The sequence below is a fragment of the Rhinolophus sinicus genome, linkage group LG10, assembly GCF_036562045.2.
Source record: "Rhinolophus sinicus isolate RSC01 linkage group LG10, ASM3656204v1, whole genome shotgun sequence".
Classification (NCBI taxonomy): domain Eukaryota; kingdom Metazoa; phylum Chordata; class Mammalia; order Chiroptera; family Rhinolophidae; genus Rhinolophus; species Rhinolophus sinicus.
The window spans coordinates 4,837,113-4,853,026 of record NC_133759.1 but is presented as its reverse complement, the minus strand read 5'-3'; the positions used below and the strand labels follow the sequence as shown (position 1 = coordinate 4,853,026).

The window sequence follows — 15,914 nt, the reverse complement described above, 5'->3', positions numbered from 1 at the left end:
CCCACCTCACAGGAGAGGGGCCTAGTTAAAATGCAGATTCCTGAGTCAGAATCAAGTGAGTGTGGCCCATGAGAATGCATTTTGACCAGTGCCCCATGGTGGTCTTGAGCACTGACACTGGGATGCTCTGTGGCTCCTTAATAACCTTTCTAGTCTGACCACCTGGCCCCACGTCCTGGCTGCACCCCTGCGCCCAGCTGTTTGGCTGACTCCTACTGCCCCCCCAGGACAGACCTGGCCCTTTCCCACTCAAGGCTTCACCCACCAGTCTCCCAGTCCCATGTAAACCCACCCTTGCAGCCAGCACTTCTCTGGAAACATTCCTGGTGGCTGGGATTCCCCTCCTTCAGCATCTGTTGGAGTAATAGCCTCGTCCTCCATCTGGAATTGTTTACAGTCTTATTTCACTTGCCTCTTGTTTCACTTGCTGTATGAGTGTGCTTTGTTTCCCAACCTTTCCCTGTATTAAACAGGAAACTCCCAGAGGGTTGGAGACTGGTTAGTTTAAACAATAAGTTTCTGAAATCCATGACTTCACCTGACCCTCCTGCCAACCACAAGTGGCAGGGCTGGGAGAGCTTAACAATGAGGAAACCGAGCCTCAGAGAGGTGGTGGCCTGCCCGAGGCCCAGTGAGAGTCAGAATCAGGTTGGAACCCAGGTCCAGTTCCAAGGCCCAGTTCTTTCTGCTCTGCTTTGCCTCTGATCACTCAAACAGCACTGTGGGGCAGGCAGAACAGGGACTATGATCCCATTGCTTGGTTAAGGAAAGCAAGGCCCAGAGATGGGCAAAGCATTCGCCACCATCTTTACCCATTTTCCACTCCTAACTGTACTTGGGTCTGAGTCCAAGTGTTGACCTTTCCCCTTGACCCCTTTTGGTCGATGGGCACTGTCCAGGGCTCTTAAAGAAAATGGTGCAGAGGTGGGTATTGGTCTCCCAGGCCAAAGGCCTCATCCTGGGTCCCTGGACTGGTCCCAGCGCCACTCTGGACCCAGATGCCTTCTCTGCGAGTGACAACTCACCTCACCCATTGCAGCTGGCTGGAGCCTCAATAGAGAGGGAATGGGAAGTACCTGGACACACCTTGGTCACCATCACTCTGGACTCTGTCCCTCTTAATGCCCAGCTAAGGAAGGAGCAACTTGAATGGCCTTTTCCCCAAGAGTGGAGGAGGGCAGCTCTGAGCCTGGCGTAGGCCCAGACCAACCCAGCCCAAGTTAGGCTGGGAAGGGTGTGGAGCAAGGAGGCCAGGCTGGGGTCCCTGAGGGGGCTTTGCCAAGTTCTACGCTGCCTGTGTGGTCTGGGGGAGACTCAAAGGGGGCACGGCCCACTCTTAACTTTGGGATGGAGTCCGAGCCACCCAGCTGGTGCCTAGGGTGGCCAGCAAGGGACTTTGGACAGCCACAGTGGAAAATAAAAAATAACTAATATGTGTCAAATCCTAACTATACAGCAGGCCCTGTGCTTACCCCCTCCTCGGCGTCCCCAGGTGCTCTGAGCTGTGGTGTGTGTGGGTTCCATCCAGCCCTGTTCCTTTGTATCAGGTTAAGTTCCCTGTCTCGGCCCAGAAAGGGCCTCAGCGAGGTCTCCTTCCGCTTCTGCTCCTCTTCCTCACTGAGAGGTGTCCCCCCCCCCCCCGGGCCCCCCACTAGCCCCTTGCACATCACCCCCAGGAACTGTCCATCCTTAGGCAATCCAGCCCCACCTCCCCGGGAAGCCTTAGGTCACAGCCTTGCAAGCAAGCAGGGTGGGGGGGGACTCTGCTTTAAGACCCTGGTGGAGAATCCCTGTTTCCCTTCCCTCCTCTCCGTTCAAGGAGCCCGGTTTTAGAGCCGATAACCCGCCAGTAGGTCCTAGTGGCACTTCCCCTCCGACTCTGCCCTTTAAGCCCCGCAAAGGGGACGTAGGGTTGAGAAGCACAGAGTAGGTAGTGGGGCAGCGGGAACGCAGTGCAGGACGAAGTCGTCCGCCCACCGCTAGCCCCTCCTCCTCCCGGCTGGAGACCCCGGGAAGCCCGGGTCCCTCCGTTCCCACCCAGCCCACGTAGGCCTTCCGACCCCGGGGCGCGACGCGGCGCGCCTGCGCGGGCTGGCACCCACGGCGCATGCGCGGCGGCCCGTCGCGCTGTATATCAGGACAGTGTCCGCGGCCTGAGGCTTCTCACCGACAAGGGCAACAGTCGACTCGGCTCCTCGGCTTGGGTGCCCGCCGCCGCCGCCGCTGCCAACACCACCGTCTCCGCAGAGTTCCCGGAGCAGGTGAGGGCCCGCGCTCGGGGCCCCTCGCGTGTCCTGCCAGCCCGCGCTGACCCCTCCCCACCGCCGCCGCCGTCGGGACCCCCTCCCCCACCGCCCCGGTCACCTGCCGCCTTGGTGACTCTTCTCCCAGACCTTTTGCCTATTCGGCCGGCCGCCTCAGCTCTCCCCCTGGGCTCCCTCCCGACTTTCCCTGTGTGACTGGCAGCCTTAGAATTCCCATCTCAGACCCCTCCCGTTATTCCCGAGCCCGCGCCCCCCGGGTACCTCTGATCTCCCCGTGCCCAGCGCCGCCACCGTCCGCCAGACCCCAGGCCCTGGATTGTGTAGCCCCTGCTCCTCTGCAGTCAGCTCCGACGGCGCTTCTCCTCGTCCCCCGTCCTCCTTCATGCTTCCTCCTCTCTCAGTTCTGCCCAGTTCTCCGGGGAAATCCTCGCCTCAGGGACCCAGAGCCCCGCTGGGCGCCTTCCTCGGGTTTGGGAAAGTGGGGACCGGGAGGAGGTCTGGATCCTGAGAGCCCCCTCTTCCTGGAAGGATGACAGTGACTTCTCCAGCCTCACTTCTCCACTCGGGTGTGTGCTGAGGTGTCTTATCTGCACTGTGCATCTTCCTCGGGGAGCCTCTGACCTCCAAAACCTGTTCCCAACTTGTCCCTCACTGTCCCACCCCCTTGGGTATTAATCAGCAGTATTTACTTCGTTCGGTAGAGTTGCTTTGTGGGAGCTTTTGTATAGAGTTGGGGAGTGAAGGAGGAGTTGGTGACATGGGTAGAGTGTGGTCACCACTCCTCGGTTGAGCCCCATATCAATGGTGTCCTTGGACATTTTTGCGTGAGCCTTGTTAGTGTCCCAGAGTACCCTTGTCATAAAACTGCAGATGACGCCTGAACCCCATGAGCTGGCAGTGTATTTGCCTGTTAAGTGTTGATGTCACTCATCATCTTTCTACAGGATCAGTGTACCTCTCGGATATGGAGACTGTTGTTCGCCGCTGTCCATTCTTATCCCGAGTGCCTCAGGCCTTTCTGCAGAAGGCAGGCAAATCTCTGTTGTTCTATGCCCAAAATTGCCCTAAGATGATGGAAGCTGGGGCCAAGCCAGCCCCTCGGGCTCTGTCTACTTCTGCAGTGTGCTGCCAGCAGGTCCGAGAAACCCCTCCGGCCAATGAGAGTAAGTGTCCTTAGCAATGAAGTGTAGGGGGTGCCAATGTCTGCATTCATTACTAGATCAAAAGCAGTTTAGTCCAGTGGTGATGAGGGTGATGGGGGTTACTCTGTGCCTGGCTCAGTTCTTTCCATGGATTATCTCGTGTGATTGTCGCCCTAACCCCACAAGGTAGGCACTTTCAGTTTTCCCATCTTTAAAGGTGAAACAGTGGTCAGGGTTCCACATTATAGGTTTCAAGATTTCATGTCAGTATCTTTTGGGATTTCGGTGTTTAGCAGTGCCTCATTCATGGAAATAAAAAGTTGGCGTGTTCTGTTCCAACCTTTCCTTCATTAAATATTTGGACTTTTGGCTTTTATTTATTTATTTATTGTAATGAATAGACTTTTTTTTAAAGTAGTTTAAAGTTCACAGCAAACTTGAGTGGAAGCTTTTGGCTTAAAATTTTTTTTTTTAAATTATTTTTTAGTGTACAATAGAACATAAAACTTACCATCGCAATCATTTTTAAGTGTGCAGTTCAGTGGTATTAAGTGCGTTTCCATTGTTGTACAACCGTCACCACCAGCCATCTCTAGAACCCTCTTCATCTGGCAAAAATGAAACTCCAGCCATTAAACACTTAACTCCCCATCTCCCTCTTCCAGCCCCTGGCGGCCACCATTCTACTTTCTGTTTCTATGAATTTGACTACTCTAGAAACCTCATATAAGTGGAATCATACGGAATTTGTTAAAGTAGGATTATTGAACACATGTATCTTTATTTCATGAATTTTTAAAATGTTTTTAATAAAGAGATCAGAGTTGAATTCAGTTTTGGTCTGGCTCTGCCGGAAGAGGATGAGGCTTTTCAGATTCCACTTAATCCTAGATAATAATTTACTTTACAGACTCTGTTAGGTGTGTTCTCTGGGTGTGGACTTGTAAGAAAGGAATGTGTTTTTCTTTAAGTAGAAGGATTTAGTCCTTTGTAGGGTTTCTTTTCCTCTTTACCCTTGTTCAGGCATTATTTTTCTTACTGAACAGTCTGTCCTTAGTAATAGGAATAGTTGAGTAACTGTGGGCTCGTCCACTTAATAGATGACCATGTAACCGTCACAAATGATACTCAGAAACTATTTACCAGCCGAGGCAGGTCTTTATAGTGAATAGAGCAGAATAAACAAGCATCCACTGAGTAAAAAACTTTTTCTACACCTGTACATAGTGAAAAGAAGACAGTATACCAAGATGTCAGCAATGGTTATGTTTTGAATGATAGAACACTTTATTTCTTTAGACTTCCTGCAATGAATATGTAGAAGGAATGAAGTGAAAATCAAAGCAATTGTTTTTTTACTTTATAGAAGATTTTAATAAAAAGTGTATTACAACACTTTAGCCGTGTTGTGGGAGAGGCTAGCCTCTGACTCAGAAGAGTCCTCCAGAATGATGAAGAAAGACTGTTTCAGAAAGTGAAAGAATTTCCTCAAGGGGAGAGGGAAGTCCTTGTAACCAGAAGCATGATTACCAGCCCCCTGTGTTATTAAGTCGGTGAACTTCTTCGATGCATTTAGATGAGAAAGTAGCTGACGAGTGTGCCTGTGACACCCCTGTGGTTTTTCCTTAGCACACTTATAACTTGAACTCTGTTAGACAACAATCTAAATACCTTACTTTTAGCCTCATTTCTTCCGTTAAGAAGAAAACCAATTGTGTATATGTTAAGAAACAGCAAGCTGCTTTGTCAAGAATCTGTTCAGAAAACATTGGCAGAGAAAAAAATTGTGTGAACACTTTCACTTACCTTCAAGAGTGTGTTCTCTTGTGAAATATGCTGAGTGTACTTGGGGTAGACTTACTGGAAATAATCCAACTCAAGAACCCTGGGCTGTCTGAAAGTAGAAAATACGATTTTTTGGTTACGTAAGTGAGAACTATTATGGGTTTAAGAGGTAGCTGGACTGTGCCAGTTAACTCTTCACAGGAACATTGTTTCCCATAAGGCGTGTGATAAAACTGCTAGATTAGCAGAATCTGATCAAAATGAATTTGTATCTGGACTGTGGGGTAGAGTAAGGCTGAAGTTTGTCGTTGGGGCAGTAAGAGAGAGAAACAAGTGGTTTTCTCGTGGGCCGTGCAGCCAGACCTGACGCTTCACTGTTTGTTTGCCCCCCCAGAGGACAAAACTGCGAAAGCCGAGGTCCAGCAGGCCCCGAGTGGGTCCCAGCAGGCTCTAGATGACACGCAGCTTCCCTCTGGACACTCCTCCCTTGCCACGAGCCAGGGCGCTGCAAGCAAATGCCCTTTCCTGGCAGCCCAGATGAGTCAGACGGGCAGCAGCGTCTTCCGCAAAGCCAGCCTGGAGCTTCAGGAGGACGTGCAAGAGATGCATGCTGTGAGGAAAGGTAAACAGGGGCACGAACCAGGGACGGAGTCCTCTCGGCTCTTTTTGGATGCTGAGATTTATATACGAGCTATTATTAGGATAGTATTTGTGTAAACACGTTCCTCTTTTAGCGCCAAGCAGGAAGGTCATAAAAGATACAGTCAGACTGTCTTGCACAATATGGGACTTTCTTTCTGGTGTGTGTAGGATGGGACCAGCTCCTACAGTTGCTGCTCAATTTCTGAAAACACCCTGTAGGCATCAGCTGTTCTCAACTCCCCTTCAGTGCTTTCCCATCATCTGGTGGGATAACAGTAAAAAGTAGTGTTGCTGCAGGAAGTGAAGGTCTTAGGTCTCCCGAGCTGTGTGCCTTACTGATGGTGATTGAGTGGCGATCTTAATCCCAGTTGTGGCTGTGTCACGGAGCGCCCCAGGCCCCCGAGAAACATCACTAGCAGAAATGATGCTTTTGGCTGGAATTGTTTTCTGTGAAGGAGACTGAGGTTAGGGTTGGGGAGAGGCAGGGTGGGGAAGGCATGCCAACCAGCCAGAGAGCTTGGGACGTCAATGTTCATGGAAGCTGACTGGTAGCCCCGACTTGGGCCATCACAGTAACTAAAAGGGAAGAAAACGAGTTTCACACACTCAGTTACAAATACCTTTGTTCAAGATCGGCTTTTTCTCGTCAGCCGTTTTTGACAATATGTCTGGAAGGTATTGTGAACTCAGAATAGAACGTTGGTCCCCTTTGCCTCTTGTTACTTTTGTTGCAGAGGTTGCCCAAACCTCAGGGAACCCCAGTGTGATCAGTGTAAAGGCCGACAAAGGGGAGCCGAGTGGATTGCTGAAGAACTTGCAGGACATCATGCGAAAGCAAAGACCGGAAAGAGTGTCCCATCTTCTTCAGGATAACTTGCCAAAATGTAAGTGTCATTGTTAGGTACCTGATGCTGGAGAGAGATGATAACTTAAACATACGTCAGATTAAACATAATATTGCATGTGAGGTGTGGGCTAACGGCCCTGCCCCTCGCTCGATGCCACTGGGTGCTCTTGGCCATGGAGAATACAAATCCTGCCGACTACACAGTGGGCCTGTGCTAAGCACGTGACATACAGTCTCCAGATGAGGGCGAACAGTAACTTGCCCAGATGAGTACCTCACTGGTTTGCCCAGAATCTCCCTGCTGCTAAGTGACTGAGCTGGGATGGGAACCCAGGTCTTTCGCCAAAGCCCAGATGTGCTTCTTAACCATCAGACGGTACCATCTTTTGTTTGTTTTTTTAGCTGTTTCCACTTTTCAGTATGATCGTTTCTTTGAGAAGAAAATTGATGAGAAAAAAAATGACCATACCTATCGCGTTTTCAAAACTGTCAACCGGAGGGCCCACCTGTTCCCCATGGCGGACGACTATTCCGAGTCCCTCATCACCAAGAAGCAGGTGTCCGTCTGGTGCAGCAATGACTACCTAGGGATGAGTCGCCACCCGAGGGTGTGCGGGGCAGTCATGTAAGTAGCCACCGAAATTATTTGTAAGACACTGATCAGTGGCAGGGGTTGGATCTTTCACAGGGCGGTGGTTCAGTAGCTGAAAGCACAATACTATTCTTAGCCTTTAAAAATAGCAGCAGGTGACTTTTAAAGAAACCAATGTGCAAGTAGTTAGTTGGTGGAGCCAACTGCTAGGGTTCGAGTGAGGGGGTTCATGAATGACAGCAATGCTCACTTCCTACCACTCCACTGGAGAGGACGTCTAACACCAGGCAGCCTTGCTCATGGCTGCGGGTGAAGAAATACAAGCCTAGCAGCACTGGAGAAAAAGATACTTCAAAAAGACATTCAAAAGGATGGTAGATCCCTTCATTCATGTCCTTCCAGAGGTTTGCCGTGGTTAGGGACGCTCGGGAGAGGTGCTCACCAAAATCTCCAAGGAGGCTTGATAAAGAGAGCCCCATCTGAGGGTCGGTGATAGATACATCCCAACGTCATGTGACTGGTTTGCAGAGGGTTTGGGTTTAGGTAACCACCGTCCCATCCCTCTGGAGACTGATGCTGTGTTATTAGAGAGCGTGATGTCAGTCAGGGAAAAGAAACCCTGAAACATTAACTCGGCCAATAGGAGTACTCAAGTGGCTGTTAAACGAACACTTGTTCTTGATGACCCCTCGCGGTAGTGTCACGCTGTGTTGTGACCTCCTCCGGCCTGGTCTAATGATCACGTCGGTGAAACGTCTGGCCCCACGCTTCACAGTGAGAGTCGTTAGATGAGCAGTAGGTTCTGTCTCCTAGATCCTGGAGAGAGGAACGGTGCACATAGCGGTGTGCAGACCATGAGCCTTACTTTCCATCTGCCTCTGTTTTTGTTTTTAAGGGACACTTTGAAACAGCATGGTGCTGGAGCAGGCGGTACTAGAAATATTTCTGGAACTAGTAAATTCCATGTGGACCTGGAGCAGGAGCTGGCCGACCTCCATGGAAAAGATGCAGCACTCCTGTTCTCCTCGTGCTTTGTGGCCAACGACTCTACCCTCTTCACGTTGGCCAAGATGATGCCAGGTGAGCGGGCCTCGTGGGGGGCAATAAGGCAGTAGTCCCCCAGATTCTGCTTTCTGCAGTTTCAGTTACCTGCGGTCAACTATAATCCAGAAATACTAAATGGAAAATTCCAGAAATAATTCATAAGTTTTAACTGTAGGCCATTTTTGAGTAGGGTGATGAAACCTCTGTCCCGCCTAGGACATGACTTATCTGTTTGTCCAGCTCTGCCGCCCGTCAGTCACCCGTAGCCGGTGGGTTATCAGACTGACTGTCTTGGTGTCGCAGTGCTTATGTTTGCCGCCCTTACTTTACTTAATAAGGCCCCAAAGCACAAGAGGAGTGATGCTGGCAATTTGGAGATGCCGAAGAGAAGCCGCAAAGTGCTTCCTTTAAGTGAAAAGATGAAAGTTCTTGACTTAATAAGGAAAGAAAAAAAATCGTATGCTGAGGCAGCTAAGATCTCCAGTAAGAACGAATCTCCTATCTGTGAAATTGCCTAATTTATAAATTACACTGTATCATAGGTGTGCATATATGGGAGAAAACATAGTACGTACAAAGTTCAGCACTACCCACGGTTTCAGGCATCCACTGGGGTCTTGGGACGTGTGCCCTGTGGATAATGGGAGGTTAATGTAAGGGAACTACTGATGACAGAGAGGCTTACGGAAAACACTCCGTTAAGAGTAATGGGAGTGTCTGGGAGCATTTGTTCCTGATTTGAGTGTGTGTGCTGGCTGTGCGTTGTAAGTTCCAGGGGAACGTGACACCAGTGAAGAGTCTGATTGGAAGGCTTGTCCTCAAGCTCACTGCTTCCAGTGTGCTTTGTATTCTAAGAAAACCCTGTGGAAAATTCTCTTAATCACTTGAAGTTGTCTTTTGTAGATAACGTCAAGTATGGAGTGAGGCAGCCAGATTTAAAAGCAGATTAATTGGCTGCCTCAGGATCACCCTGTACCTGGGGGCCCTCTCACAGGAGCAGCCCTGGTTACTTCCTTTGCCAGGAAGACACTGCCATGCAGGGTGGGAACTCCTGGGCAAAGGCAGCATCTTCAGGGCAAGGTCTGCTGTCCCTGCCTGTCTAGGAGGTCATGTGTGTCTGGTGCAGATGGCAGCAAGTAACATCTTTGTCGCATTAGGCTGTGAGATTTACTCTGACGCTGGGAACCACGCCTCCATGATCCAGGGGATCCGGAACAGCCGCGTGCCGAAGTACGTCTTCCGCCACAACGACGTCGGCCACCTCAGAGAGCTGCTGCAGAGATCGGACCCCGCCACCCCCAAGATTGTCGCCTTTGAGACTGTTCACTCAATGGATGGTAGGACTAGACAGAGGCCCATCCAGAAGCTTACATGAAAAACTAGGCTTGACCTCTTTAAAAAACGGTGGTGTTTTAGTTTGATTTTGCAATTTCTTTTCTTTTCACTCTCTGTAATGGGTGGACATTGTATAGATTTGGGTCAATGCAGATTTTCTCATCTGGCTTTTACTAGGCTCTCAGACCCCCAAGATAATCTAGAGACTGAGGGAAGTTCATTTTTTCGTCAACATTAAAAATAATACCTTAGAACGTAAGTCATTTTGTTCTGACTGATGTACCGAAACAGAAATCTGTGAAATGTCAAGCTCTTCAGAGTGGTCTGTGGTCTCTCCCCAGGGGCGGTGTGTCCGCTGGAGGAGCTGTGTGATGTGGCCCATGAGTTTGGAGCCATCACCTTCGTGGATGAGGTTCACGCAGTGGGGTTGTACGGGGCCCGAGGCGGAGGGATTGGCGATCGAGATGGAGTTATGCCAAAAATGGACATCATTTCTGGAACGCTTGGTACGTAGAGTCTGCATGTTCTGTAATCTACACTAAAATTCCACCGGCCTATCAAGGCCAAGGACGAACTGGTCTACCTGGGGCCAGGTGAAGAGCATATGAAGCCTGGGCCACTTTTTGGGGGGGACTTTGTATTTTCTCAGTGAGTGTTGGCGCGGCTTAGCAGAATCTCCTGACTCACAGAAGCATGGCTGCCAGAATCAAAGTAAATCTCAGCCTAACGTGACAACACCACCATTTGTTGCCATCTGAGCTCATTCCAGACATTGCTGTGGCTCCAGCCACACGCGTTGGCACCAGCTCTTCCTCTGTGCCTCGCATCGTTCCCTTCCACCCAAAACAAGACTCTCGTGCTGCTCTAGCGCGGCTGTCAGGACCTGTGGGTTCAGGTGTTGGGATGCACCGAGCTCTGTGCCTGCCACGTGGGAGCCGTTGCGGCCACTTTGCTGCTCCTAGTGGAGAGGCAGTGTCTCCTGGAGCTGGACTCTGAGGCCATGCTGCCTGCTGCCTGCGTCCCTCGCTGGCTGTGTGACCTGGGCAGGCAGTTAACCAGTTGGCGCCTCAGTTGCCTCATCAGTATAATAGTGATAACAATGGCACCTACCTCAGTTTTTGTGGCGAAGGTCAACGAATTGTGTGTAAATGGTTACTGCAGACATTCTCTTTGCCCATGAGACTCCTAAGAGATAAAAACAGAAATTGTACAGATTTGAGGACTTCACATTAGTGAGGCAACTGGAAACCCACGTAGCAGTTAGCCAAAATGCCAGTTGACAGCCTGCACCTGGTAAAGGAAGGGCAGGCCAGCAGAGCGTTCTTAGCCATGTAACGGCATGAGGACCTCGTGCAGACGGGGAGCTGGGCTCACAGTGCGAGCCCTCCCGGGGGGAGGCGCTTGTTCATGTGTCCGAATTCCCGCAGCTCTCTTGAAGAGCTTTCATGACATGGGCTTTGAGGGTACGGTCACTGTGAAATGGAAAGGGCCAGAGAGAGAGATTTTCCACTGTACGAGCCTAGACCAGCCCAGCCCTGCTGGGGTTCAAGCAAGAATGTTAATCACAGAACATAATGTTAAGATCTCAGAGGACTCTTCCGGGGTCACTAATCCGGAAACTTGAGATACCAATTATGTAAAGAGACTTAATAAGAATTGAAAACCGAGGCTGGCCCTAAATCAACTCAAACAGGTTCTGAGTTTTCATATTTATCTGGCAAATGCTAATTGTCAGGGTTTTGTGTTTACTTAAATAGGAAATAATACCAGTGACAGCAGAATAGCTAAATGCCTTGGCTGGGTTCCATTCCAGCCCAAGGGAGAGGAGGGCTCAGGCGCCACAGCTCAGCCCCGGCCCGGAGAGCACGCACACGGGGGGTGTGGAGGGGCATGGTGGTGGGCATGGGAGACAGCGCCCGCCTGAGCGGGACCGGCTGGGAAGAGAGGCGGCAGCTTGAGGTGCAGGCACACTGCGTCCTGCCACTCGGCTGTCACAAGACCTACATTTTGATCTTTGTCTTACATCCGCTCGGCCATGTGACAAGAGCCTTTGGGCAAGACCCTTCAATAAGCTTCCTCGGTGTTTTTTCAGAAATGGGTGGGTACCCCTTTACTTGAGGCTGGGCAAATGACAGCGATAAAGAGAAAAGTAAACGCTCTGAGGTTTGCAGCTACTTGCCGTGTCCTTTCAAGGGGCTGTTGCTGTCATAACGAGGCTGTCTTCCGCAGGCAAAGCCTTTGGCTGCGTGGGCGGGTACATCGCCAGCACGAGCGCGCTGATCGACACCGTGCGGTCCTACGCGGCTGGCTTCATCTTCACCACCTCGCTGCCGCCCATGCTGCTGGCGGGGGCCCTGGAGTCCGTGCGCGTGCTGAAGAGCGCCGAGGGCCAGGCACTGCGCCGCCAGCACCAGCGCAACGTCAAGCTCCTGAGGCAGATGCTCATGGACGCCGGCCTCCCGGTGGTCCACTGCCCCAGCCACATCATCCCCATCCGGGTAATGTCCTGTCTGGGACTCGACACCTGCTGTGGGACGTCCTGCAGTTGGGCTGGGCAGGGTGACTTCCGGGGCAGGGGCTGGAGCCAGTGGCTGACTCCACAGTGAACGTGAAGCAGAGCTTCCTGTCCCAGAGCACTGGCGTTAACTGGGTAAACACAGAGCTTGTATCTGGAACATTCCGGAAGCCTGAGCTGGGCTAGCTTTCAAGTGTGGCTTCCTATTCAGTTAATTTCAAGCTAGGTCTTACCTTTTCCTCTACAAATAGTAACCCTGTTGGTGTCACAGTTCAATTAATGTAACTAACACGGCTGGTGTCAGCCAAGCTGCCTTTATCCCCAGGGCACACACAGCCCTGGCTTTGAGGACCAGCTGGCATCAACGGCGGTCACAGAACTGCCGCTTTTCCCACACGAGCCTGGGAGGGAGATCACTGAGTTCACTCCCCGCGTGGTTTAGGGTCTCTGGTCTGTGCTGCACAATACCAGGTCCTTCATGGAGGCGTCAGAATAAATCTCACAGCCTAACACGACAAAGATGTTACTTGCTGCCATCTGCACCCAAGACAAATGACCTCCTAGACAGGCAGGGACAGCAGACTTTGCCCTGAAGATGTGGCTGTTCGGACAGTGCTTCACTTCTCCCCCCGGCTGGCATGGGCTCCCTGTTCATTAGAATCTCCGCTAAGAGGTGGTCCACTCTGTTCTGACCTTCACCTTCTGTTGTCACCAAACTCAGGTTGCAGATGCTGCTAAAAACACCGAAGTTTGTGACGAACTAATGAGCAGACATAACATCTACGTCCAAGCCATCAATTACCCGACGGTGCCCCGGGGGGAGGAGCTCCTGCGGATAGCCCCCACCCCCCACCACACCCCACAGATGATGAGCTACTTCCTTGGTGAGAACTGGGGGGCCTCATTGGTGACATGTGTACAGCTGTCTTTGCAGTATTTATAACTGAAGCTCTTCAGAGGCGTTTAAATTTTTTCCCCCAAGTAATTGAGAATGCTTAGAGGATACAAAACTCTAAAAGACATTTAGTTGTTTGCTTCACTGTAGGAGGGTGCAGGTCATTCCGGAAGCTCTGAGGGAGCCTGCCAGTCCACCCCGTGGTGCCAGTGTCCCCTTGTGGGGATGACGTAAGATGCACATTGATGGCTGTGGCAGGGAAGGAGAGCAAGGCCTCCCAAAGCTGGCGTCTGTCCTGGCCTCCGAGTCGGGCTTTGCTCTTCTCTCTCTTCCCTGCCAGTGTGCTCCCTGAATCAGTCCCACACCCACTCAGAACGGTGTGTAATTTAAAACTTACGAGTTGTTTATTTCTGGAATTTTCCATTTAATATTTTCAGGCTATGGTTGACTGCAGTAAGTGAAAGCATGGAAAGTAAAACTGCAGATGGGGGGGGCACGGTACATCATAATGTGCAGCCGTCACCACTGTCTGATTCCAGAATGTGTCACCACCCAAAGAGAAACCCTGTGCCCGTTAGCAGCCACTCCCCATTTTCTCCCCCCACCGCTGGCAACCACTGGTCCACTCTGTCTCTGGATTTGCCATACTTTACATTTCATGTAAGTGGAATCGTACAATATGTGACCTTTTACGCTGGCTGCTTTCACAGCAGTGTTTTCAAGTTTCACCCAGGCTGGAGCGTGTCAGCACATCGTTCCTTTTTCCTATGGACATCGCACGTTGTTTGTCCATCCATTCATTGGTGGACATTTAGGTGGTTTCCACCTTTGGACTTGTGAAAATGCTGCTATGACCATTCGTGTTCAAGTCTTTGGGTGGACATATATTTTCATTTATCTTGGGTATATACTCCTTTTAATTTTTTAAAACTGTCTTCACAGAGAAACTGTTGGACACATGGAAGCAAGTGGGGCTGGACCTCAAGCCACATTCCTCAGCTGAGTGCAACTTCTGTAGGAGGCCGCTGCATTTTGAAGTGATGAGTGAGAGGGAGAAATCCTACTTTTGGGGCATGAGCAAGCTGGTATCTGCTCAGGCCTGAGTGTACCATGACCCCAATCATGCAACTTGACCCAAGGCTACGTCGTATCCAGACAGCCTCCACAACCATCTTTATATGTGAATTAAATTATATTAAATTTTAATCTACAGTAAAAGCATAGTCCTGAAAATAAATTCTTGTTTCAGTGATGGGTCCTCCTATTATTGGCTACTGAATCAAAACCCCGTTTTTCTTCATGTCTTTAAGGTAAGTCTACTGTTGAGACGTATCAAATGTGTGACAACACTCTGGTCCTCCGTCATGGCCTCAGACCCTGCTAGAATGGTAGGGCCTCCCCCTGCTCGAACCCAACTACCGCTGGAAGTTTGCCACATCCAGGGGCTCACTCGGCTGCACCCCAGAGACTCAGCATTATAGCCAGCAACTCTGCAAGTCACACCACTGTGGCGGCTGGTCTCACTTTAAATCTCTCACCTCAAATCTGAAGGGGGCAGGCAGGGCTGCTAGGACCCTGCTGTGGCTGTTTCCCTTCCCTCTTCAGCCACTCCTGGTGACCACCACCACGTCCTCCAGCTGTCTGCCCCGCCCCTGTAAACATGTGCCCTCTGGTGACAGTGGAACTGCGTGTTCCCCTCCTGTCCTGGGCTCCTTGCAGCGTACACATGGCAAGTAGCGTTCCTGCCCTCTCATGAATTGCGCCCCTCGTGTCCTGGGCCCCTTGTGTACACGTGCCAGCTACCATTCCCACCTCTCATGAATTGCTCCCCTCTTGCTCATCTCCATTGGCCTGCAGCAGGCTTTGTCACCATCTTAAAAGTCACCATGCTCAAGTGTCCTTCAACAGATGACTAGATAAAGATGTGGCACATGTAGACAACAGAATACGACTCAGCCACGAACATGAGATACTGCCATTTGCGACACGGATGGATCTTGAGAGTATCATGCTAAGTGAGATAAGTTGGAAAAGGAAAAGAACCGTGTGATTTCACTCATGTGGGACAGAAAGCAACAAAAGAAAAATGAACTCGTAGACACAGCAGTATGGTGGTTACCAGAAGGGGAGGCGGGTGGGAGAGGACGAAGAGGGTGAAGGGGGTCAAATGCAGGGTGACAAAGGAGCCTAGACTTCTGGTGGTAACCACGCAATGAGTGTACAGTCGTACACCTGAAATCCTATGTTATTAACCAATGTTACTCCAATAAATCAAAAAACAAACCCAGGCTCTCCCTCAGATCCTGAGGGAGTCCCTCCCTCAGCTGCTGTTCTACCTGCTGTACTGAGCCCCTCCCCCCTGAGTTGGTCTTTGGTCCCTGTTCCCTCTAAGCCACTCTTTTCTCGCCATGTCTCACTGTGGCCGGTTCTGGTTTCCTGCCATCAAACAAACTCCTCCAGTCACACAGGTTGTCATGTGGGGTCTCTGGTCCTGCTCCCCACATAAGAACGCAGGATATGGTGAGGCCAAAAAGGAACACCCACGGAGCCATGGGTGGGGGGTTCATACCACTATATTCTCGCTGGCTGCTGGGTTGGAGACACAGGAAGCAGGAGCCACATGATCTGCAACCCGCCGTCTGCTTCTCTGCCAACCAACCAACCAAACAAACAACGTAGCCACGGCAGTTATATCAGTGGCTAATGACTAACCGGTAATAGCTGATGGCCAACTAGTCACAGCTGATGACCATCTACTACCCAAGCCAGCACCTTTCCATGTGAGGCCGAGAGCTTGGAAACTGCTCTCTGGGACTCAGTCCCCACACAGGTCCAGAGGGCACCCTGGGTCCA

At 50.8% G+C, this 15,914-nt stretch overlaps 1 protein-coding gene across 1 annotated transcript; it reads left to right on the top strand.

The window, feature by feature from the left end:
* The first annotated feature begins 2,101 nt into the window (after positions 1-2,101).
* On the top strand, positions 2,102-14,313 carry ALAS1 (5'-aminolevulinate synthase 1). The gene is made up of 11 exons (XM_019753291.2): positions 2,102-2,261; positions 3,209-3,427; positions 5,586-5,813; positions 6,568-6,717; positions 7,083-7,305; positions 8,168-8,352; positions 9,474-9,653; positions 9,993-10,157; positions 11,881-12,149; positions 12,888-13,050; positions 14,004-14,313. Exons 1-11 carry the CDS (start codon positions 2,108-2,110, stop codon positions 14,162-14,164), a joined length of 2,097 nt encoding a protein of 698 aa, XP_019608850.2. The 5' UTR covers positions 2,102-2,107; the 3' UTR covers positions 14,165-14,313.
* The last annotated feature ends 1,601 nt before the right edge of the window (positions 14,314-15,914 follow it).

Bases quoted from the DNA above. Each gene is read 5' to 3' on its own strand.
- ALAS1 (XM_019753291.2), top strand. From the start codon at position 2,108: ATGCGCGGCGGCCCGTCGCGCTGTATATCAGGACAGTGTCCGCGGCCT. The intron at 2,262-3,208 runs GTGAGGGCCCGC...ATCTTTCTACAG, and splicing joins CCGCAGAGTTCCCGGAGCAG to GATCAGTGTACCTCTCGGAT. The intron at 8,353-9,473 runs GTGAGCGGGCCT...TTGTCGCATTAG, and splicing joins GTTGGCCAAGATGATGCCAG to GCTGTGAGATTTACTCTGAC.